General features: G+C 47.5%; 1 protein-coding gene across 1 annotated transcript; it reads right to left on the reverse strand.

Moving 5' to 3' along the window:
- Window positions 1-10,445: 10,445 nt before the first annotated feature.
- LOC103204286 (chymosin-like) lies at window positions 10,446-23,864 on the reverse strand. Its single transcript, XM_007949443.1, has 9 exons — window positions 23,803-23,864; window positions 19,945-20,095; window positions 18,838-18,955; window positions 17,576-17,694; window positions 14,858-15,057; window positions 13,225-13,338; window positions 12,083-12,227; window positions 11,345-11,443; window positions 10,446-10,583 (listed from the first exon to the last, which is right to left on the reverse strand). The coding sequence occupies exons 1-9, from the start codon at window positions 23,862-23,864 to the stop codon at window positions 10,446-10,448; spliced, it is 1,146 nt and encodes a 381-aa protein (XP_007947634.1).
- Window positions 23,865-24,458: the final 594 nt, after the last annotated feature.

The following is a 24,458-nucleotide window of genomic DNA, read 5'->3' on the forward strand; positions in this document are numbered from 1 at the left end:
GGTGTCAGGGCAGTATGGGGGTGTCAGGGCAGTATGGGGCTATCAGACCTGGTGGGGAACAATAGGGAGAACACCCTTTCTAGGATACAGCTTCAAGGCAAGGAAGAAGAAGCAGTAGTCTGAGTGGTCAGAGGAGAAGGAGGGGCCTGGGGGACATATGCCCAAGTGCCCACAGACCTTTGCCAGGAGACAGATACCCCAAAGGCTGTAGGAAGCCCTTTCTCTCCTGCTTGGGTCTAAATAAAGCCTTGAAATTGGTCCAAATCCATAGCCAGCTGCCACCCAGTGACTAGAATATCAGTGCAGCCCCATCTGCACCAGCTTCTGCGTCTCCTCTATGAAGGCCTCAGTCAGCCAGTCCATTTGTCTGGCTCTCAAACCACAGACAAGGATTTCTGAGGTTCCCAGAATCCCAATCGGTTTTCTCCCTAACTGGCCTGTTTCTGGGACTCTAGGGGAACATGTGGACTCAGGAAAGTGCTTAGAGGTTCCCTGCTCTTTGTATATTATCCACACCCACAAAGGCGCTGACACGGAAACTTGAGCTCCAGCCAAAACAACCATCCCTTCAGCTGGGGACCACCTGACACACTGGCTGGGGATCTGAGGCTGAGAGACTGACCAGCAGGGTGACACAAGGAGTCCTAAGGATGATGACTAAAACCTGGGCATCCAACAGCAAGTCTGACTATAATGCACTTCATTGCATATGAATGAGGCTTTCAGTAAGAAGTGCCTCCCTGCCCCCAAGGAGATGATATGAGGACTGTGGCTGAGATTTGGAACTCCTAGGCGGCTCAAATGGTTAGGTTAACATACTCAGCTGCTAACCAAAAGGTTGAAGATTCTACTTCACCCAGAGGCTCCTTAGAAAAAAGCCATGGGGATCTACTTCCCCAAAATCAGCCATTGAAAACCCTCTGGAACACAGTTCTCATCTGACACACATGAGGGCCCCATGAGTCAGAATCAACTTGACAGCAACCGTAATTGCTTTGAGGTTTGGCACAGCTTAAAGGACTTCCCCAGTAACAGTTCAAAGCTGTAGGTGGTATGGCTGAGGCCCGGGATACTCTCTGGCACATTGGAGGCCTGTTTCAGAGGATTCCTTTTCACAGGCCCTAAAACAAAGCTCTGAGAACAGTTATTCTGGAGAAGAAAGAGACTCTCTCTTTTTGTGGCTGGGGCCAGAGAAGTGGGCAAGGACAAAAGGCACACAGGGAAGGAGTGGAGCATGCTCGGTGCCCAGGAACAGAGCTTCCACCTTGGCTTTCAGGAGACCAAGGCCACCAGCCCAGAGGACGTGGCCAGGGCCATGTTGTAGTTGTCATGGAGCCTGCTCCGACTCATAGTGACCCTATGTACAACAGAATGAAACACTGCCCAGTCCTGTGTCATCCCCACAATCCTTGCTATACCTGAGCCCATCATTCTAGCCACTGTGGCAATCCATCTCATTGAGGGCCTTCCTCTTTTTCGCTGACCCATCACTTTACCAAGCGTGATATCCTTCTCCAGGAAATGGTCCTTTCTGACAACATGACTGTGGTAGTTAAGTTTGTGTGTCAACTTGGCTGGGTCTGGTTGAGTGGCTTGGTAGCTGGATGTAGTTATTCCCCATGGTGAAATTGGTAATTAACTCCATGGTTGAATCTATTGGAGCAGCTGAGTAGCTACTTTAGGGATGTGGTGTGCTTCCCATACATTATAAGAAGCAGCTTTGAGAATGGTCTCTAGCTTATGGCACACTTGAACCCTGCATGTAGCTGAATCCTTGTTCAGCAGCCTGCCATGCTCTGCCAATCTTGGGACTTTCAATGGACTTGAATCAATGGCCTGCCATATGGTTTGGTAATATCAGAACCCTGTCTTTTCACTTGTTGACCTTGGGCTTGTCAGCCTCAACAGCCAGCAGCTGCCTGAGTAAAGAGATGCCTCTAGCTTCAGTGGGCCGGGAACAAGAGGCAGAGCTGAAGCCCATGGTGGAGGGGCTTTCACCCAGCCCCTAGAGCCTGGCACTTTGCACTCAGACTTAAAGCCTCCAAACTGTAGGAGGATAAATTCTTGTTTGTGAAAGCCTTCGCATTTGTGGTATTTTCTTTTAGAGCAGCACAGAGGTAACCACAACAATGACCAAAGCAGGTAAGACGAAGTCTGGCTTCCAAGGAGCATTCTGGCTCCACTTCTTCCAGGGCAGATTTGTTCATTCTTCTGGCAGTCCATGGTACTTTCAGTATTCTTTGCCAGCACCACAACTCAAAAGCATCACAATCCTCAAAACAGAATGTAATTCCACCAGCCAGAATGGGAAGACAACTTTGGTCTGCAACTTACTCAGGCCCAGCCCCATCCCAGCAACTCCACAGTGTGTCCAGTGGACCAGATCCCAGCCGCTTTCCAACGTGGCTGGAGCCATAACTACTTTAGGGTGATGGACTATTCTACTGACCTGGAAGGGCTAATGCTGTTGTCAGTCCCATCAGGCACACACAGCGGGCACAACTCGCCTGTCCAGCTCTAGCTCAAAATGAAGTCCCAGTGCTATAGATGATCCAGAAAGATCAGTGAGGGAGGATAACAGAGCAAAGGCTGAGAAGGAAGGTAGCCAGAGAGAGGTCCAGTGAGTGAGGTGTTCGAGTCAAGGGACCACGTCTCCTGTGTCTTTGTGCCCCCTGTAACAGCTGACACTGCCCTGCACATAGTAGGCACTTAGTTCATTCTATTGCTTGGTTGGCCACTGCCCCTAAGATTGCCTGGGGCTAGGGAGGAAAAATGTTGCAGGATATAAAAACAGTGTGGAAAGCTGGCATTTGAGATTATGTCCCTAGAGGGCACTCCAGGATAACAGCTGAGTTATAGGGTTTGTTTCTACATGGCATAGTGCCTAAGGCATTTGACTGCTAACCAGAAGGGTGACACTTCAAACCCACCAGCCACTCCTCAGAAGGAAGGTCGGGCAATCTACTTCCGTAGTCATACTGTCCCGGAAACCCAAGGAGGGGGTCGCTATGAGTTGGATCTGACTTGACGGCAATGAGAGTTATCTTAACCCAGATTTAGGGGTTTAAGGAAGAGCGGTTTATTCATTCAACGTACATCTACTGAACACATGTTGTTGTTATTGTTAGTTGCCACTGAGTCAGAGCTCAACTCCTGTCAGTGCCAAGCACAAGGGAATGAAAAGCTGCCTGGTCCTGTGCCATCCCTGTGATCAGTGCAGATCAGATCATTGTGAACCATAGGATTTTCATTGGCCAATTTTAGAAAGTTAATTGCCAGGCCTTTCTTCCTAGTCCATCTTGATCTGGAAACTGCTGAAACCTGTTCATTATGACAGCAACATAAAAGCCTCTGCTGCGTTGCCCAGGAATGGAACCTAGTTCTCCCACATGGAAGGCCAGGAAGTGTTAAATACTGTGCTAAGTGCTAACGATACAAAAATGATTGAGCTGTGGCTCCTGTCCTCAAAGACAGGGTGCATCTCAGAAGAAAAATAAGAGGCATAAGTGAAAAGTAATGTGTCCATATTGATCTACTAGTTATCATCTGTTTATTAAGTGCTGAAGTGTTTAATCCTCACACACTCACACACAGTCCCTTCTATGTATAATACCCCCATCTGCCTACCTGGCTCATCTTCTACATCTTTGTTCACTGTGACCTTCTCATTGATCCTACTCTTCCCTCCTGGTTTTAAAGTGTAAGGATCCTCTCAATACACCAGATCCTCATTCCATTCTACCTTTATCCATGGTGTTCATATCCATTTAGCAGGTTCTGTAATTTATACATATATTAACTCCATTGTCAGCTTCTCCCATTCAAACATAAACTCCATGAAGGTGGAGGGCTTTGTCTGCCATGTTCACTGATGACACCTGGTGCCTTGAAGAGTACGTCATATGCAGTGGGTACTCAATAAATAGTTGTTAATGAATAAGGTTGCTGTTGGTGGTGTTGAGTCAGTTCTGACTAATGGTGACCCCACGTGACAGAGTAGTACTGCCCTGTAGGGTTTTCTGGGCTGTGATCTTTATGGGAGCAGATCACCAGGTCTTTCTGGGTTGGAGCAGCTGGATGTGTTCGAACTATCAAGAGTAAACCGTTTGCAGGGCCCATGTACTGCCAATAAATGTTAATGAATAAGACAAGTGACACTTGTAATTAGTCCCAAGTAAATCTAGTGGGTGGAGGTCAGCCTATCACAGTTCCTGTGGTTTGGAGGCTTTGGGTGAAGGGCAGGCCACATGCAGATGTCCCTCCTGGCCTCAGGGAAAGCCACCGCTTCCTGGCAGCTTCTAGAGGCAACTGGAACAGTGATGAGTGAGTCTGTCCCTCACCTGCCCTGGGCTTTCTCCTTTCCCCACGTATTACTGCCTGCCCCATGCTCTTCAGGTGGATTTCACTTGCATTTCTTGCCGCCTAGGACTTCCTGACATGGGACAGCCTCTGCCACTCCTGTCTCAGTTACATGCTCCCTTCTGCTGCAAGAAGAAACAAACTGCACAGCTCAGGGAAAACAATCCATCATTTTGTCATAACATTTCCATTTCAAAGACTTCCTCTCTACGCTTCTCCCTGGCCAAAAGCTTCCTCTCATTAGCATGAGAAGCACTGGCAGGGAGATGAGTGACAAGGGAGGGAGAGGGGCTGGAAATGGGCGCCAGGCCTGAGGTCTCTTCAGTGTCTACTCAGGGGAATCAACGGGCTGGGCAGGTTTGTGTCCACAGGAGAGCCTGTGTGTGTAGTTGTGTGTGTATATATATGTGTGTATGTATGTGGAGATGCATGTGTATTTGTATGGAGGTGTATGTATTTGTGAGTATATGTCTTTGTGTGTGTTTGTATGTGTGAATATGTGTCTTCTGTGTGTGTGTGTCTATGTGTATATGTGTGTGGATGTGTGTGGATATGCATGTATATGTGTGTGTCTCTGTGTGTGGAGATGTGCATGTATGTGTGTGCGTGTATGTGTGTGGAGGTGTGTGTGTATGTGTGTGGAGGTGTGTGTACATGTGTATGGAGATGCATGTGTATGTGTGTGAAGTTGTGTGTATTTGAGCATGTGTATATGTGTATATGTGTGTGAAGTACATGTGTATGTATATGGAGGTGTGTGTGTATTTGTGTGTATGTGTCTGTATGTGTATACATGCGTATGTGTGTATGTGCATGTCCGTGTGGATAAATGCTCATATCTCTATGAACTTGTGCTTCTCAGCACTCATTATTCATTCCACTCTGTCAGAGAGCAGCTCACTCATACCACGTGACAGTGAGCGACAAGAACTCTGCTGGGCACTGAGGATTTACAGATGAAAGGCACAGTTGCTACCTGTAAGGACTTGTTCTGAGACAGGTGTATAAGTGAATAACTGCGACTGTGAATAAATGCTGTTGTAAAGAGCACTACTGAGCAATCAACAAATGGAAAGACAGAGACTGGTGGGGTAGGGATCTTCTCAGAAGACGTGGTCTTGAAGGATGAGAAGCAGTTCACAGGTTAGAGAAAGGAAACAGGCAGACCAGGCATAGGGCGAGCCAAGGCCCAGGGCCTCATCCACAAATAGCACTGGTGGGAGATCCATGAGTGTTTGAGCTCAGCCCGGCAAAGGGCTCCTCCAGCATCACAACTCCTCACTGGCCCCCAGATTGCCCTCCTTGGCAAGCAAATAGCAGGTATGCTGATGGTCCCTTCCCCATGACTCTTCACTCGTCAGCCTGAAGAGCCCCACAGAGGTCTGGGCCTGGCTGCAGAGCCAGTGGGCCCCTTCACAGACCTTAAAACCCTGGAGGCAGCCTATCCACCCTTAAGTGCCCTTCGCAGTGTCCCCTCAACAACCAATGGGAAGTTCCATATGGACAGCAAAGGAATGAGGAGTTTTCTAGGCTCAGCAAAGGGAGGAGGAGATAAGGGGAGTGAGCCTGAGTGTGTTTTCGGGGCAGGAGTTATTAAGATTGAGTAAGAGCACCCCAAATTAACTTAGAGCTCCTGACATGAGATGGTGGCTATGCTATGATCTGAGGCCAAAACTCCATTTTGAATCAAAAGTAATTTCTGCATCAAGAATGCAGCCTGTCACTTCTCTAACTCTCCACTGTATCCTGAGAGAATAAATCAGTAAACAGTTTTAGAGAAGAATATGATTTTGTTTGCTTTAGGGTTTTGCTTGCTTAAGAATATACCCTACTCAGAAAACCAGATCCAAAACAATTCTCAGACCAGATGCTTACCCACATGCCCAATAAGCAAAGTAAGTACAGGTTTACTTATGCTTACTTACTAATCGGTAGTGAACAATTTCACATGGGTTTCCCCAAATCTTTTTTGTGGTTGAAAACATATGAAATGCTTCACTACCAATTAGTAAATAAGCACAAATAAACCCATGTTTACCTTGTTTAGTGGGTAATTCTACCCTGCTACACAAAATAAATCTTGGGATTATGAATGTCTTCCCTGTAGTCATATAAGGAGGGTCTTGTGATTGTTTCAAGGCCAGCTGCACCCAATTTAATAGTTACTTTGTAACTTTAAAAAAAAATCTTTAGAGACATATGTAACCTCCTACCAATCAGATGTACCCTCACCCAATTTTGTAAGCATTGGAGGAAGCTTCATTAACAACTTGCCATATGCAGACGACACAACCTTGCCTGTTGAAAGGAAAGAGGACTTGAAGCACTTACTGATGAAGATCAAAGACTATAGCCTTCAGTATTGATTATACTTCAACACAAAACAAAAATCCTCACAACTGGACCAATAAAGCAACACCATGACAAACAAAGAAAACACTGAAGTTGTCAAGGATTTCATTTTACTTGGATCCACAATCAATGCCCATGGAAGCAGCAGTCAAGAAATCAAATGATGTATTACATTGGGCGAATCTACTGCAGAAGATCCCTTTAAAGTGTTAAGAAACGAAGGTATCACTTTGAGGACTAAGGTGTGCCTGACTCGAGTCATGGTATTTTCAATCACCTCACATGTGTGAGAAAGCTGGACAATGAATAAGGAAGACTGAAGAAGAATTAATACATTTGAATTATGGTGTTTGTGAAGAATATTGAGTATACCACAGACTGCCAGAAGAATGAACAAATCAGTCTTGGAAGTACAGCCAGAATGCTCCTTTAGAGCAAGCATGGTGAGACTTCGTTTCATGTACTTTGGATGTGTTAAAAGGAGGAGTCAGTCTCTGGAGAAGGACATCATGCTTGGTAAAGTACAGGATCAGTGAAAAAGAAGACAACTCTCAATGAGATGGATTGACACAGTGACTGCAACAACGATTGTGAGGATAGCACAGAACTGAGCAGTGTTTCATTCTGTTGTACATAGGGTCACTATGAATCAGAACTGACTCAATGGCACCTAGCAACCTAAATGTCAACCATCACTGAATTTGTATTAAAGTTCCTCGTATTTTCTTATAAGAACTCCCTGAACTGTCTGTTCCTCAAATCAGTTGATTCAGAATCCTCCGGACCTTGTGATTTTCAATTTGCAAATTGTTTCATCTCTCAACAAAAGCTATTTACTTTCAAAGTATCAACCAAACTCCACCATTTTTGCTCAATGATAAGATCCAAGAGAAAACAGTGGGACGGACTCTTGAGAGCCTCACTGGTTGAATGAGCCATTCATTCATTCAACAATATCTCATGGAGGCACTACATTAGTCAGGTACCTAAGACATCAAAATGAGAGGTCCACCTATAGTGTCTGTCCTCAGGAAGCCCACAGCCCATGAGGAAACAGACAAAGAAATAAACACTGAAGCTCTATGTTAGGGAGCTGATTTGGGAGGTAGATCACTGGGCCTTTCTTTGAGGTACATCTTAGTCTGGAAGCTCCACTGAAACCTGTACAGTATCGTAGCAAACCTTCACAGGCAAATTTGAGTCTCTGGCACAGAAGGTAAGAATTCTACCACTGTCCGATCCACAATTGATCATGGGAATGGTACAGGACCAGGCCGAGTTTCATTCCATGGTGCATGGGGTTGCCATGAGTCAGGGTCAATTCAATGGTACCTGACAAGAACAACATGCTTGGGGAAGTGCTGGGTACACAGGGACACACAGGACAGGCACCAAATCCAGCCCAGTCAGGAGTATCCTGAGATTTAGATTGAGTTGAGGTTTGAAGGACAAAGTCAGACAAAGGGATGGGTTGTGGAAAACATTCCAGGCAGACCACTCTCTGCAACCAGAAGTCCCAGGGATAGAATAGGGGGCTACAGGGACCCTGTGACTCCCCAGTTTGCCCAGAAGGAAGCCACCACACATATCAGCCTCTTGTATCCTCACCACTGTCTGAGAACAGAGATCGCCACTGGGCCAAGTAGGCTGGGGTGGGAGTGGGGTTATTGGTCCAAGTGTCACATCGGTGAAAGCCACCATATTAGAGTTTCTATATTAACTCCAGTTGAGGATGTGAGGTTTAAAAATACAGTTTGTTAGATGTGAAGTATTGAAATGTAACACAATGTTTGTAAGCCTATTCAGCATTTCTTTCTTTTTCTTTTTTTTTCTTTCCTTTTTTAATCTACCAGAAGCCTAAAAATAATGAAAGTGGCCCAATTCTGTCTCACTCTTGGCAAATAAGTGCTATCGGTCTTAAATAAGGAAAGCAAGGCTGAGAGAAGTCACCCAAAGCCAAAACATTCCTCAGCACCATGCTTGCCACCCTGTCCCAGAACATCTCAAACACCCGTGCCCAGCCCACTGCTGGCACTACCCTCTGTCCTTGAAACTCTGGCATGTCCTCTGTACTTTCTGCCCCTGTCCCCACTCCCAGGCACCTCAGCTCACCTGGGACTGCAGCCTGGAAGTCTCTGGGAGCTGTCCTCTCCACTGCACCACCCCCAGCCCAGCCTGTTCCTTCTGTGTGGGGTGAGGGGTCTATTGCCTGTGCCTTTCATCTTGCTTGTCCTTAAGTACAGCTGAGAAAGACCCTAAGGATCCTTCCCAGGAGGAGCTCCCAGACAGACCAGTCCACAGGATCCCACCCACAGCTCCAGCTGGAGAAAGAAGTCAGACCCCTCTTCTTCCTAAAGAGCAGCCTCCTTTGTGAAGTGTCATCACAAGCCTTTAGCTTCTGTCTCCTCAAGGCACACTGCATCACTGCCCTGCTCCTCAGGCTGCTGGCAGGGACCAGTCTGTGGTTGGGATAAGGTGGGGAGAGGCTAGAGAGTTAGGTGGGGTAAGGGGGCAGGAACTAGATAGTAAGATGGCCCTCACACTGCTTTCCAGGGCCTTCTGATTGTTAAGCTGCTGTAAGGTGTAATTTGAAGTCCAATCACAATGGGGCTTAGGGAGGAGAACATGACTGTTGCTATTTAGGAAACAAGCCCAATCGATATTATGTTCCCTATTAGGGAAAACACTATCCAAGAGGATGAGTGCAAAGAAAGAGAAGAACCACAAAAGCCAATATGTGCAATGCTCACTCAAGTACTGGACAGATAGCTTTTGCAAAGCTGACACCAAGATTTCATCAAGAATCTTGTCTACCTGCCCCTCAAGGCAGTTGAGAGGCCTCAAAGTAAAGTAATAAGTAGGTACACCTGAATACCCTTGTTCTGACCCTCTGACAATTGTGCTCTCCATGTGGATTCTCTCCAGGAAAAGCATGCACAGATTTGTGGACATGGCCATTGGTCCACTGGACAATTGCAGTCCTCACTGGAAACCTGAGTGCTGGCATCTGCCTGGATCATCAGCCACTGAGAGCTAGGCTAACCTGAGGCAGCCCTAAACCTCGAGCCACTCTCTAAGTGCTGATAGATTAGGTTTTGAGCCTCTAAGACCGAGTATGGGACCCTGGACCATGGTTTCTCATCAAGGCGAATGGTAACCTCAGGACCCTGACCTTTCCCAAATGCTCCGTGTTCTCTGTCTTCTCCCATTATCTCTCTTCTTAAATGGCAACAACATCCTTCTCTTAATCAACATAGAGCCTTTCTCTCCATGAGTCAGGCATTCCTACTCAGCCCCACACCACCAAGCCCTTGCCTCCTATCCCCAGGCATGAGCAAGTCTTGCCTACAAAGATCTAGAGAGATCTAAAGTAGGAGGACACGCAGGCAAGACACATCCTGAGCTTGGATGGTCATTTCCCTCATCAAAGTTTCCACCCATCAACTATACCCTCAGTCCTTCCTGACCAATGTGGCTCATGCATTGCCTGACACACCATGTAACAACCATACCCCACCCCAAGGATGATGCAGGACATTGGCCCCAATGAGGACAACAGAAGCCAGGTGTTGCAGGGAAGGTTGTTTATTGAGAACCATCTGCCTAAAGTCCTGGTGTGTGTGTACATGTGTGTGTACGTGGGTATGTGTGTACATGTGAATGTGCATGTGTGTGCATGTACATGTGCATGTGTGTATGTCCTTGGGGGCAGTGGTCCCTGAGCAGTGGTGCAATCAGACAGACTTCGCCAGTCCCACACGGTTGTTGGCCCTGTCAAAAACGCTGTAATACTCCCGGATAAAGACGTCCCCCAGGATCCACAGCTGGGAGTCATTGTCACCCTGGAAGCCACTGGTACAGGAGCCCTGCTCCTGGGAAAGGAAGGCTGAGGTGAGATTGGTCCCAGCCCTATTCATTGTGCCTGATCATAGGCATTTCCCTACCCCATTACATAATTCTTATCTATTATTTCATTTATCCTTGAAATCACCTTCTGAGGGAAGCAAACAAGTGTCAGAATCATCTCACTCAGTAGATGAAGAATTTGAGATTCAGAAAAATAATGACCTATTCCAAGATTACCCATTGGGGTTCTGGAGATGTAAGACCTGGTGCTTTGCCCTGGACTCCACTCCCATGCACCTATCTTCTCCAGCCCTCTGCCCTCCCACTCTCAGCACTGCTGCTCAGATGACTGGCCATGGCTGGCCAGGGGCCAACGCAGCCTACCTCTTCGGCTTGGAGTGGATTAAGTCAAAGCTGGGGCCAATGGGTCAGTGGGGAAGGAGGTTCGGATACCCAAGCTAATAAGGAAACTCTGGGCTCTTGGGCTTAGGAGCCTGAGTAGCAGGTGACAGTGAGTTGTATTCCTTACCTTTTCCCACTCACATCCATGTCTGTCCTTTCTGTTTCCCCCATTTCTCCCAGAAGGAGGCTATAGTAACCACAAGTGAAGCCCAAGGACAACATGATTCCACCCAGAAGGGTCTGTTGGTCTGAATAGATATTGCTGCATTTTCTATCTAAGTCCAGGCCACATCTTTATCTCCAGTTTCCCTGATTTTCCCCAACTCAGGGAGAGAAGAGGAGGTGCTAGGAGGAACCCAAGGGTTTCCTTCAAGGGAATTCATACCTGGTTGGTGTAGGCAGAGGGTGGCAGTGGATACTGTCTGCCATGGATCTCAAAGACAACCGTGGGCATGCTGCTCAGCCTCCTGCAGTCAATATCAAACTAAAGAGCCAAAGGAAGGTCCTCTTAGAACAGAAAATGGGATGTGAATCTGACTGGAAGAGGCACCTCAGTGTTGAACACAAGAGAAGCAGCCTGGGCCAGGACCCCTTCCTCTGCATGGTGTAAGCCCAGGAGATGGGGAAAGGGGACCTGCCTGCTCAGACAACTGCAGGAATGCTCTCAGGCTAAGGCTGGGTCTCAAGACATGGTTCTCACACTGAGGGGGACCAGATGTCAGCCAACGCAGAGGCAGATCTCATCAGGGGATCCTGAGGAGTTGCCTCAGGATCCCCCCTCTAGGCCCAGTCAGAGCTCATAAAAACAATTGATAGCACTTAGCTGTCAGGGAGGAGGGGACTGACTCATGGATGGAGGAGGAACAAGGGATCATAGTAAAGGTTAGCAAGTCAGAGAGCAAAGGTAGAGCACATCTCACCCAGGGGCCAGAGGGACAACTGAGGTCACTGCATGAACCATGGCAGTTCCAACAGCAACAATGGCTTAAAGCCAAAAGTCATCATGAAGAACTCCTGAGGAACCCAGTCTCCATTGGGAAATGAGTTCCTTCACCATTTCCCCTTGTCATTTCCTCCCCCCACTTTAGGGTGTTTGTTGAGGTGAAGTGGGGCTTGGCCTCACCTGGCCATACTGGCCCTGTGTGGCTCCAATGACCTTCTGGATGTTTAGGATGTCACTGCCTGGCCCAGTCAGCAAGGAAGTGCCTGTGTCCAGGATGGCCTGACAGCCACCATCACAGGCTACCACCACACCATCAACGGTGATACTACAGAGGGAAACAAGATGGTCTTGAGATGTGTCCAGCATCCAGTCTCCCACCATGGGTGCTTCCCATCCTCTACTGCATGACTCATCCTTCAATCCCTTTCCTGGGACCCCTTCTTGGGGCTCCTATAACTTCCTGAGCTCAAAGCAAATACTTAAAACTACTTTTTCCCAACTAAGTGGCTATATCGAGGCCTTGTCACCTTCCATGCTCAAACTTGCATAAAACAAATTCATGTGCAATAAGGGGTAGTCTGGGAACTATATGTAGTGTTGCCTGAAGATCTGGTTTCAAATTTTCAGTCTACTATTTCTTTCCTGCAGGTCTCAGGCAAGTGACCTAACCTCTCTGTACCCAGGCTTCTCATCTGCAAAACGCCACCTTGATTCCTCAAGGAACAGTCCTGAGGTTCAAACTCCACATTAGCAAATTATAAAAGGAGAATAATGGCACCTATCCAGCAGGGTTTTGCTGTTAGCTGCCATCTAGGTGTGTTGACTCATGACCACTCCGTGGACAAGGGCACCAGACAATTGTGATCCATAGGATTTTCATTGATTGATTTTCAGAAGTAGTTCACCAGGCCTTTCTTCCTAGTCTATCTCAGTCTGGAAACATTGCTGAAACATGCTCAGTATTATAGCAACATGTGGTGGCTGCACATGAGGTACTCTGGCCAGGAATTACACTTAGGTCTTCTGCATGGAAGGCAAGAATTCTACCACTGAACCACCACTGCCCTCCAAACGCTTTTAGTAGAAGAATAAAGGAGACAGTCCATATAATCACTTGGCACAATGCCTAGCAGGCAGTAAATACTCAACAAATGCAGCTATTGTTACTGATAAAGCATAGGAGAGTGTGTGGCATTATCACTGACAAAGGGCATCTGACCTTGGAAGTAGCTGACTTAGACTCTGACTCTTCGGCCTTATGAGTTACCGGGTTGCATTCATGTATAGCACCCAGGTGCCCACTTGCCCCAGGCCACACTCACCTGTCCACAGTGAACTGCCAGTACTTTTGCACAGTCACAGGCACCCAGTGCAGGGAGCCTGTGTAATAAGACGAGTCAGTGGCTCCCAATGTGAGCATGCTCCCCTGCTCATTCCTAAAAACCAAGGAAAGGTCTGTGACCCTCACAAAACCAACCCTGTGAGGTGTCCAGGCCACACTGGGGCAGATGAGGCCCAGACCCACCTTCCCCAAGAGGCTTCACACAAGTGCTCCCAAGCCCTTGATATTCCTCCTCAGCCTGGGATGAGCACCCTTTCTGCTCTTTGCTCTGCAGCCCCCAGACCCAGGCAGCACCTGGAGCCCAGCACTCATATGAAACATGTCAGAGGCTGGAGGAGGCCCCCAGAAGCTTCACATGGAAATATGGGGTGGGGCATATCAGGAAGCTGCCTGTATGAGGAGAGGTCACAGCTCACAAGATTCAGCCAGACTTTGCCTCAATCACCCTCAGCAGTGTTCCAGTTGGCTCCCTGTGTCCCTGCTCCCAGCCCATTGGCAGCAGGTAGGAGAAGAGGCTATCAAGGTCACTCATACTTTGGAGTAAAGCTGCTACCAAACCCACACCCCCTCTGTTCCATCTGTAGAAGGGTCTCTCGGCCCCGTTCTCTGTGTCACCACTAGGAAATGCTCACACATGAGCCTTACCTGCTCCCACTCTGCTTTTCAAGTTCCTAGACCTTATCAACACCATCCAACCTCTGGGCTCTCACTTGCGCTGTCCCCCTCCACTCTCCACCTAAAATGAACTGTCCCTCTGTCCCACCTAGGTAACTCCCACTTGTTCCTCCTCCTGTACACATACCTGCCCTGTTATTATTAAGCCTTCATTGCACCCAGATTTCCCTCAGCACCCTTATCATAATTGTTTAATTACAATTGTGTATGTCCTTAGGCATTGTCTGTTTTCCCTGCTAAAGTGTCAACTCCCCATTTGTCTTGTTTACTGGTGCATCCCCATCTCCTGGTACAGGCCTGGAACATAGTAAGGGCCCAATCAGAACCTATTGAATGAATGAAAGAATAAATGGCTGAGTGCACAATTTACCCCTTGCCAGGGCTCTCCTGAGCTTAGTCACCCAGCTCCTTCTCCTGGGGACGGCCCCCTTGTCTCTGTCCTGCTGCCTACCCCACTGTAAGCTGTGCTGTATCATCATGGGGGCAGAAGGATAGAGTAGGGAACACTGGCCTGAGAGTGACTGTCCCTTCCTGGGGCTGTTTCCCCTATAGTGAAAGGGAAGCTTAGACTCCATAGACATCTGTTCGAAAAGTCAGTGAATTTCAACAAATGATTGTTGAGGACCTGCTACTTTGGAAAATAAATAAATAAATGAGTTAAAAGGCCCTGCACAGAGTTGGGGACAGACTTGGGTTTTTTGACACCAGAAGTCAAAAGTCAAATTTTGGCCCAGTGAACTCTGGTAACAGCAATGATGATATTGGGGCCATTTGACAAGAAGTTAGAGATATCTTTTCATTCTCCCTGAAACAAGGAGCAGGATTGTTTGGATGCTGGTGACTATTCTTGAGTTGCAGAGTATCCCCAAGGGGTAGACTGCTCTCAGCCAATAATCCTTCTCAGTCTAAGTCTGGCCTTGGCTTAAAGCAAGTCCTACCTGTTCATGTAAACGGAGAACAGGTCCTGGGCCACCAGGTGCCTTTGCATCATGTTGTCAAACACAGGCACTGAGTATTCAGAGGCAAGAGAGGGATAGGCCAGCCCCAGGACCCCATCAAACTCGGAGTAGGTGAAGATATAGCCAGGTTCCAGGGTGCTCAGGCCCACACTCTGATGGGAGTCCACAATGTCAGAGACCTGCAAGAGAGTTCATAGTGACCTCCACCTGCAGCCGGAGACAGAAAGGTCCTGGGTCTGGGACAGCCAGGGTAGAAGCAGGAAGACCAGTTAGGAGGCCATTACAACAACCCAGGTGAGAAATAGTAGAGGCTTAAGCAAAGATAGAGCAGTGCAGGTGTGAGAAGTGGTCAGACTCTTTATCTATGAAGGTTATAAAAGAAAGTCAACAATGGGATAAGGGCAATGAATGGCTAAAGAAATAATGAACAGCTAATGAGCGCATTTAACCTTTACCACAACCCTCTGAGATAAGTATCACTATCTCACTATCTCCATTTCATGGATGAGGAAATTGAGACTTGCTCAAAACCACACAGCTGGAGAGAAAGAAGTCAGGATCAAACCCAGTTATATTTGCCCTGTCAAAGCCCTGCTCCTGACCCCAGTGTCCAACAGAGTAGATCCCCTCCCCACTCTGGGTTAGCACCCAGCAGCTCCTCCTCTGGGCAAAGTGACTCAGGGCAGGGTGGGAAGATCCCGTGAACATGAGCTCAGCTGTCTCTGTTGCCTATACGCAGAGCCCCCTTTCCCTGTGGCCCTTGTTATAGACTCTCTCCTGATCCCTGGCCTGGATTCCCCTCCTGTCATTTGAACCATGCCCCAGGCTAAGCCTCCTGGACTTCTTCATCCCTCCCCCCTCACAGAAGCCTTTCTTCTTGGAACAGAGGGCTGGGATGGCCACACTGTTTAATTCCCACATTGGCCCTTACAGAGGCTACCCCTGCCTGACCAAGCCAACGTTGTTCCACACAAGCAGAGGACAGGGCCTGTGTGGGGTCAAGGCAGGCTGACAGCTTCATGGCATGTCCCACACCACTTTCCACATGAGGCCCCACACCACCTTCCACTCCCCCATCCACTGTGGATGAATGAAAGTAGCCAGGATGGACCTTGGCTGTGGACACTAGGCACGGGGACAGCTCTTCAATGAGGAGGCAGGTTTTTCCCTACACCCAAAATAGCAGAAAGGAAAGCAAATAGCTCAAGACAGCAGAAGAAGTAGGACATCCAGGCGGGGTAATTAGCATTTCAGAGCCCTGTGGGCTGGGCCACCTCAGCAAATGGCTCTGGGGTCTCCATTGTCTGGTGCTAACTATTAGGGAGGCCTGATCTGGGTGGGCACCTGCCAAGCCAAGAGAAGAGGATGCTGAGAGGGCTGTCAGCAGGGAAAGCTGTGTCCTCCTGGGCTCAAAGCAAGAGAGACTGCAGGTAGACACAAGGAAGAACCCAAGGAAGATCAAAGTGATAAGCAGGAAGGGAGGCTGCTTGATTTTTAAACTTGGATGGTAGATGAAGAAGGAAAGAAAGAAACCAGCATTTTTGGGGGCATTACCATGTGTCCACCAAAGCTTTAGGTGCTTTGGAAGCCAAAAACAGATGAGAGCAAGAGTGCTCCCCTTTCTGGAGGTCAGAGATGCTCTTTGACATGAAAGAAGACACTATCTATGACTCACAAAGAGTGAGCTCAAGAAAAGAGCACTGTTCAGAGGGTCAAGACCTGGGTCTGACACTTAGCTGCCTCAGTCACCAGCTCTGTGTCTTTAGGCAAATAATCAACTCGTTCAAGCCTCAGTTTCCTCATCTGAACAATGGGGATAATAATTCCTTCCTCAAAGTGCTGTTGGAAGAATTAAACACAAAGCGAGATAGCAGATATGTCCCCAAGGAGCTCAGTCTCAAAATTCTGAACTAACTGTGGCAAGGGAGGCAGGAAGGAAAGGAAAGGAAGAGAAAATAAAATTTTAAAAAGAAATGAATGAGGCAATGGAATCCTTAACCTGGTAAAGGCTCTCGGTGGTCCCTCTCAGGGCTGAGAGCAGGAAGGAGAGGAGGGAGCTATCTGCTGGCTAAAATTCCTCCCGGTGCTGAGTGAAATAAGTCAATCACAGGACAAATATTGTATTAGTCCACTATTGTAAAAAGTCAAAGAAAGGTTTATACATGGAAGAAAACTTTCTTTGTTGGTTAGCAGGGATGAGAGGGGAGGAGAGGGAAAATTCCTAGATAGGTTGAAAAAATAGATAGATGACTGATGATAGATAGATACCAATTATTAATGACAGGGATAGGAGGGAGGGGAAAGGGGGAAGCTTATGTTTGCAGGGCATTGAGTTTGTACTAATGGTGGTGGAATATTTTGGAAAAGATAGCAATAATAGTGGCACAACATGAAAAATGTCATCAATGTCCCTGAGCTGTAAATGTGTAAGTTGTTATGTTGGTGAATGTCTTGTTGTGTATCTTTTCACCACAATAAAAGTAAATTTTAAAATAAACAAATAAATTCAGTAGTTTAAAAAAAAAAAAAAATCCCTCCCTGAACCCAGACCCATCAAGTCACCCAGGATGGACAGGACCCAAACAGCCCCTCAGCACTGGCCAGAGGTGTAGTCACCAGAGCCAAGGTGCCCCTGGTGGAAAAGTGGCTGGTGGAAGAGGAAGAGTGAGCATTGGCCAGCCCTGTGACCTCACTTACGGTGACGGTGTCATAGCCCAGAAAGCCCTGCATGCTGCCTGTTCCATACTGGATGGTCAGGGGCTGGCCCATGTTCTGGAAGGTGGAGGACTTGGACGGGTTAAAGCGGTGGTGGTTTTCTGCAACACAGAGCCAGTGTTAGTGGGGATGGTATAGGAATCTTCTCACCACTGTGGCAGTGCCAGGGTGGGCTGAAAATTCACCAGACCTGGTATGAATGTTAGTCTAAATACTGACCATCGGGGGGAAATAAGCAGCCTATTATCTCTATAGTCTTTTCTAGTACAGAAAGTCAGTCTTTGCTGCTCAACTCGGCTTCCCTAGCCCCCAGGGCTAGATAACCAAAAACGCTTGAGTCAATCCGACTCATAGCGACCCGTCCTTTGGTTTCCGAGGCAGTATCACTACAGAAGTAGATTGTCCAACCTTCCTTCCGAGGAGTGGCTGGTGGGTTTGAACCGCCAGCCTTCTGGTGAGCAGTCAGATGTTGCTATAAAAAAGAGAAAGGAAGAGAGGGGGACTGGGAGGTAGGAAGGGAGGAAGGGAGAGAGGGAAAAGGAAGGTTTCTATGTACATTTTACTTTCACCAACTGTGCAATCTTAGGCAAGTTCCTTTTCCTTTCTGAACCCTGGTTTCCTCATCTGTAAGATAGGTCTAAAAAGAGTACCAGCCTCCAAGTGTTTTTTTTTTTTTTTTTTTTTTTAAATAAATGATTATATATATTAAATGGTCTAGGGCTCTGGTGGCATAGTGCCTAAGGCATTTGAATGCTAACCAGAAGGCTGGAGGTTCAAACCTACCAGCCACTTCTTGTAAGGAAGGTTGGGCAATCTACTCCCATAGTGATACCACCTCGGAAACTCAAGGAGGGGTTATGAGTTGAATCAACTGGATGGCAGTGAGTTTGGGGTTTTTTTTAATATATATATATTAAATGTTTACTCATCATTAGTAATAGACCTTCTCACTTTATTCTCCCAGCATTCACTGGTACACCAAGGCCCCATTTTATAGAAAACTGAGAACTCAGGAAGGTAAGCAGCTTGCCTTGGCTCCCAATAGAGGGGGTGGGGAACTAAGGTTCCCTAATTTCCAGCTGGAACTTTATACATTAGATCATGATTCACAACTGAGGGTGAGAATATCAAAGCAAACTCTCCTGCCATGCCACGTTTCCCCCGGGGCTGCCCTGACTACTGGATGGCAGAGTAGGCCTGGGGTGTGAGCATGGGGTGGGAGGGAAGTGGGGGAGTTCACTCACGGCAGGCATCACTGTTGCAGTAGACAGAGGGCACCCAGAAGTCCGAGGAGCCTGTATCAAACACCACGGTGAACTCCTGGGGTGGGGTCCCAATGTAGATCTTTCCAAAGTACTGACACTGAGGATAGACATCACTGGGTCAGAGGCAGGGGTAGGAGGTGAGGGCTGCTGCTCCACATGCAGCTTGCTCAGGTTTGCATGTCCTATGCTTTCTGTTCAGAGCCTGAGAGCATCTTATAGACAAGGTCAAGGGAAGAAACTCAAGAAAGGTTCCTCAGGATGGCTCCTCATACCCAGCCACAGCCATGCTTGGTGCTGACCCCAGCCTGACCCTCCCACAAGCCTTACAGCCACTGCTGGACTGAGCCCCAGAAGTGCACATCAGACCAATATTAAATCCTGCCTGGTAGGGAGACTAACCCACTTCTGCCAGGGGCAGGAAGAAGCTGGGCACAGAGGAGGGGAATCCACTAGGAATAGGGCCCCAAATCCAAACTGGAGCTGTCCCTGCCCACACCTGCCTCCTTGCCAGTCCTTCCCAGGTGTCAGAGCTAAGGCTGTGGGCGTGGTGAAGATGACCTAGATAAGGAAATGAGAGCACAGAAGAGAAAAAAGGCTGGTTGTTTACTGTCAAGAGTGACAGATGAGAGAGAGACAAGCTCCAGAAAGAAACAGGGCACAAGGGATGTTGCTGCCTGAGTCCTGGGTGGGAGGAAGAGAAAGATGGTGGCCATGTACCAAACAGTGGCAGAATGGGCCCCAGATTAAGACATGGGCTCCTCTGGGCTGTGAAAGGCAGGCAGGATGTTGGGTCTGTAGTAGATGGCATAGCCCCAAGTGATACGTGCAGGAAGGTTGTCTGAGCTCACACCTTCCAGTAGTGACATTCAGAACCCTGAAGGCAGGACCATGGCTCTTGTTGGGTCTACTGGGCCATTGTGGGCCTTACTGAGGAGCAGGGAGATGGCTTCCACACCTCAGAGGGTGCCATGATTCCTGAATGGGTGGGAGTAGGGAGGTGGGGAGGCTCAGGGAAGCCAGACTGAGGGACAGCTGGAACTTTATAACTCTGAAAATTCATTCCCCAAAAGGCTGTCAGAGACTCACATCCAGGTAGTTGGTCAGGGGCTCACTGGCCACATGGCCAGAGTTGGAGTACTTCCTGCTGACTGCATACTGGTTTTTCCTCAAAAAGTCATCCAGGAGCCCATTCTCCTTCAAGCTTTGTCGCAGAGACTTCCCTTTGTGCAGAGGTATCCTGAGGAGATTGGAAAGGATTAATGACGAGTGTGGGGCATCTCCCTCAGGTTGCCCAGCCTCTTAGAAGTGGCCAGAGCCTCTGGACTCTGTAAACCACTGCCAGCCCTGCTGTTACCAACCCAACCTTCTGGTCAACTTTCCATTGACCCCAGGCCAATAGCTTTCATTTTTTTATTATAACCCAGAGTAAAAACTATATTTCATGTCTGTTCACAAATCAGTGCCTACTCTTACTAAATGCGACACACTCTATTTTCTATTTCTTTTTTGTTGTTGTTTGTTCATACTGGCAGAGACCTATGAGATGTATTTTATAACCCACTAATGAGTTTTGCAACCTGCAATTCAACAGATGCTATACCTGTTATCAATCACTCAGTCAAACAAATTCTTGTTGTGTACCTATAATGTGCCAGGCAGTGAGCAAGGCACCAAAAACCAAACCAAACTCACTGCCGTGGAGTTGGATCCAACTCATAGTGACCCATCCTTGGGTTTCTGAGGCAGTATCACTATGGAAGTAGATTGCCCAATCTTCCTTCCAAGGAGTGGCTGGTGAGTTTGAACCACCAGCTGTCTGGTTAGCAGTCAAATGCGTTAGGCACTACACCACCAGAGCTCCTGTGAGCAAGGCGCAGGAGACACAATAGTGAAAAAGATACAGCTCTGCCCAACTCTGACAGAGGAAAGTCTAGAAAAGAAAATGGTACCTCCTGCACCCTGGTAAATGCTAAAGCCCTTGCTTTTTCTCCTTTGCTAGGCCAACTCAATGGCACATAACAACAAAAATGCCTGTCTCCACTCTCTGGATAGTGTTTACCCTTGTTGTTGTTGTTGTTATGTGCCATTGAGTCGGACCCGACTCATAGCGACCCCTTCTTGGGTTTCCAAGGCGATATCACTACGGAAGTAGATTGCCCAACCTTCCTTCCGAGGAGTGGCTGGTGGGTTTGAACAGCCAGTCTTCTGGTTAGTAGTCAAGTGTCTTCGGCACTACGCTACCAGAGCTCCCAGTGTTTACCCTAGCAGGTAGAAATTCTGCAAAGGATTTCTCAGGGCAGAGCTCCTGATTGAGCTTAGATATTGGATGATAGAAACAGATGAAGAGAAGACCATCAAGAGGGAACATAGAAGAACCTGATTCTAGACCCAGCTCCACCTCAATTGTGACACCATGGGTGTCTCCCCAAAGTCCTCTGAGTTTCAGCCTCCGTCTCTATGAAATAGACTAACTTTTTCCCTTCCAGCCCCTCTCTTGACCCTGCCTTTGACTAATCAGGTGGCCTAGACCCTTAGTTTCCTTTCCTGCAGACTGCAAAAGTGGAACTTGATTCCCAAGGCTACTTCCAGCTCTAAGAATCATATGGTTTTTCCAGGTGGGAAGGATAATGTGAGTGTACAGATGGGAAAATGTTTTGCCAGGGATAAAATGAGTTTTTTCATGTTCACATCCCTAACGGATTCCATATGAGATAGTCCTGTACATGAATTATGATCTCTTCTCTGGGTCCCCTACCCCAGCCCTCATATGTTACTTCAGCCAGAATCTGACTAATCGATAAAACGTTAGAGAGATCTTTTTCAGCCCTTGTCTCCAATGATAGCAAAATATTTAGGTACCTAAAAAGAAGAGGTTGGACTGAGCTCCTGGGACCAAGTCTACAGCTATTCTTTCCTGTATCCCTAGGTCCAGGCCCCCAAATATTTTCTGTTTGTCTCCAGCTCGAGTTCATACATGGATCTGAGAATGCCTGGTAGCTCCCACAGCAAGTAGCTAAGACTGAGGGGAAATGGTAGCATCTGGAAGTCAGACCTCTGCCCTGTGTCAAGAACCAAGAGGGCAGGTGTGCATGGATGGACACTCCACTGCAGAGGCGGCCTGAGACCTACTGCCACAGAAATCTCAACTCCAATCTTGCTCCCAGTCTCAACACAGCTTGGACTTGGAGGAATTCCATTTTTAGGAACATCACAAGAAGCTCTGAATGGTCGAAAGTACTCTGACCCCTTTTCTAGGAACCAGATTCCGCCTGGAGGGAGTCAAGTTTCCCTGTGCTCAGGGCTTAGCTTGACAGGGATCAGACTCAGGCACTTGTAGGTGCTGTGATGTCAAGACCACCTGGGACCAAGCCCTAGCTCTTCCCTTACTAACCATGTGGCCTTGGGCAGGTCAGGGGCCCCCTATGAACAACAGTTTCCTTATCTGTAAAATGCAAATAATAATGGCTACCTAAAAGGGAAGGAGCTCTGGTAGCATAGTGCCTAAGGCACTTAACTGCTAACGAGAAGGCTGGAGGTTCAAACCCACCAGCCACTCCTCGGAAGGAAGGTTGGACAATCCTACTTCTGTAGTGATACAGCCTCGGAAACCCAAGGAGGGGTCACTATGAGTCAGGGCTGACTAGACGGCACATAACAACAACAACACCTAAAAGGGTAGCCATGAAGATCAGTGATAGTGCAGGTAAAGACCATCTAAAGGGCCTAGACCTAGTAGCAAGTAAACAAATATTGGTTATTATTTTTGGAAGAGAATATAGGAACTTCAATCACAAAGGTCTTGTTATGACAGAATTTTATATAGTTTAACAAATGCTTATCTAGCTCTTACTATGGGCCAGGCACTATTTGAAACATTTTATAAATATTAAGACATATAATCCTCATAACAACCCTATGAGATGGTGTCAAGGGTTGAATTATATCCCCCAAAAAATATATGCTCATGACCTAATCCCTGGTACCTGTGAACATGACCTTACTTGGAAATAGGGTTGTTATAAATATAATTAGTTAATATGAAGTCATTAGAGTGGGCCCATTCTCTTTACAATTGGGGTCCTTATAAGAAGAGAAGAGACACAGAGAGAGGCACAGAGGACAGATGGTCAAGTGAATGAAGACAGAAGCAGAGATTAAAATGCTACCACAAGCCAAGGAATGACTGGGACTACCAGAAGCTAAAAAAGATCTTGTCCTAGAGCCTTCAAAGGGAGTATGATCCTACTGACCCCCTCATTTTGGACTTCTAGCCTCCAGAACTACAACAGAATAGATTTATGTTATTTGAAGCTACGTAATCAGTAAACCAGTTACTGTCAAGTCAACTGCAACTCATGGTATGCCACGTGTCAGAATAGAACTGTGCTCCATAGGGCTTCCAGTGGTTGACCTTTCGGAAGTAGATTGCCAGGCCTTTCTTCCAAGGTTCCTCTGGGTAAAGTCCAAGCTCCAGTCTTTAGGTTAGCAGACTAGTGCATTACTGTTTGCACCACTCAGAGACTTCTGAAGCCACATAGTTTGTGATAACAGTTTGTTACAACAGCCTTAGGACACTAATGTAGATGGATATTGTTATCATGTTATTCAACAGATGAGGAAACCAAGGCACAAAGAGGTTAAGTTCATTATGTAGCTGAGGTTCAAATCCTTGGCAGTTTGACTCCAGAAACATGTCCTTTATCTCCCCAAGCCACCCATCTGACTCCGTGTTCTTTTCCACCACAGTTGAAGTATAATGGCACACTTAGAGGAAATGGTCCAAAGTGCAAAGACAAGAGTAACAGGAAGCAATTAACCTGGCAATCTGCAGCATTTCCTACAAAGACTCCCCAGGGAAATCAAAGGCTGGAAAAGAAAGGAGAGAACCAAAAAGAGAGGACACAAGAGATGCCCTTGGCCCCCTTTCCTGGATCTGACACCCACCTGGTGATCTGATTGCCTTGGCAGAGTGTAAGGACTGCAAGAACCACCATGAGGCACCTCATCTTGGACCACCAGCAGGCCACTGCTCTAGCCAGTGCCCATTCCCACAGCCTTTATAGAGGGAACAGGGTTCCCACTGGCTGGATGCCTGGTCTGCACTGATAGCCCCTGACTTCAAGCCACTCCACAAACACACTAAGATAACATCAAGCTATCTAACACCCACACTGATAAGGACCACAAATTCACCAGGGACTTCAAAGTTGAAGTATATACATGCCTGATCTCCAGGCCAAGAAATGTCAACATAGGGTCTCTCTGATCTGTTTTCCCTTTCCAAACTGGACTTCTAGACCCAACACAGGTGGGGCTGCTGCCAAACGTCTGACCCATGTTCCACATTATGGTCTGTAAAGAGGCCTATTCTTAACAGACCTCACTTCTGCCCTGTCTGCATTCCCTTCCTGGGCCTGACTGCACTTAAAACTGATGGCCTGCCCTGTCTAGGAATGTTTCACTTCTGTTCTCACAGTCCCAGCTTTCTAGGGGTGGACTCAGTTTACTCCCAAAGTGGTCTCTGTGGCAGAGAGTACTTGTTCAATCTGTCACTCCATGGGTATCTCTTGGCCCAGGGAATGGGGCTCCTCAAGATTTAA

This window comes from Orycteropus afer, unplaced genomic scaffold, assembly GCF_000298275.1.
Source record: "Orycteropus afer afer isolate SDZICR_OR568_19922 unplaced genomic scaffold, OryAfe1.0 scaffold00010, whole genome shotgun sequence".
In the NCBI taxonomy this organism is placed as follows: Eukaryota; Metazoa; Chordata; class Mammalia; order Tubulidentata; family Orycteropodidae; genus Orycteropus; species Orycteropus afer.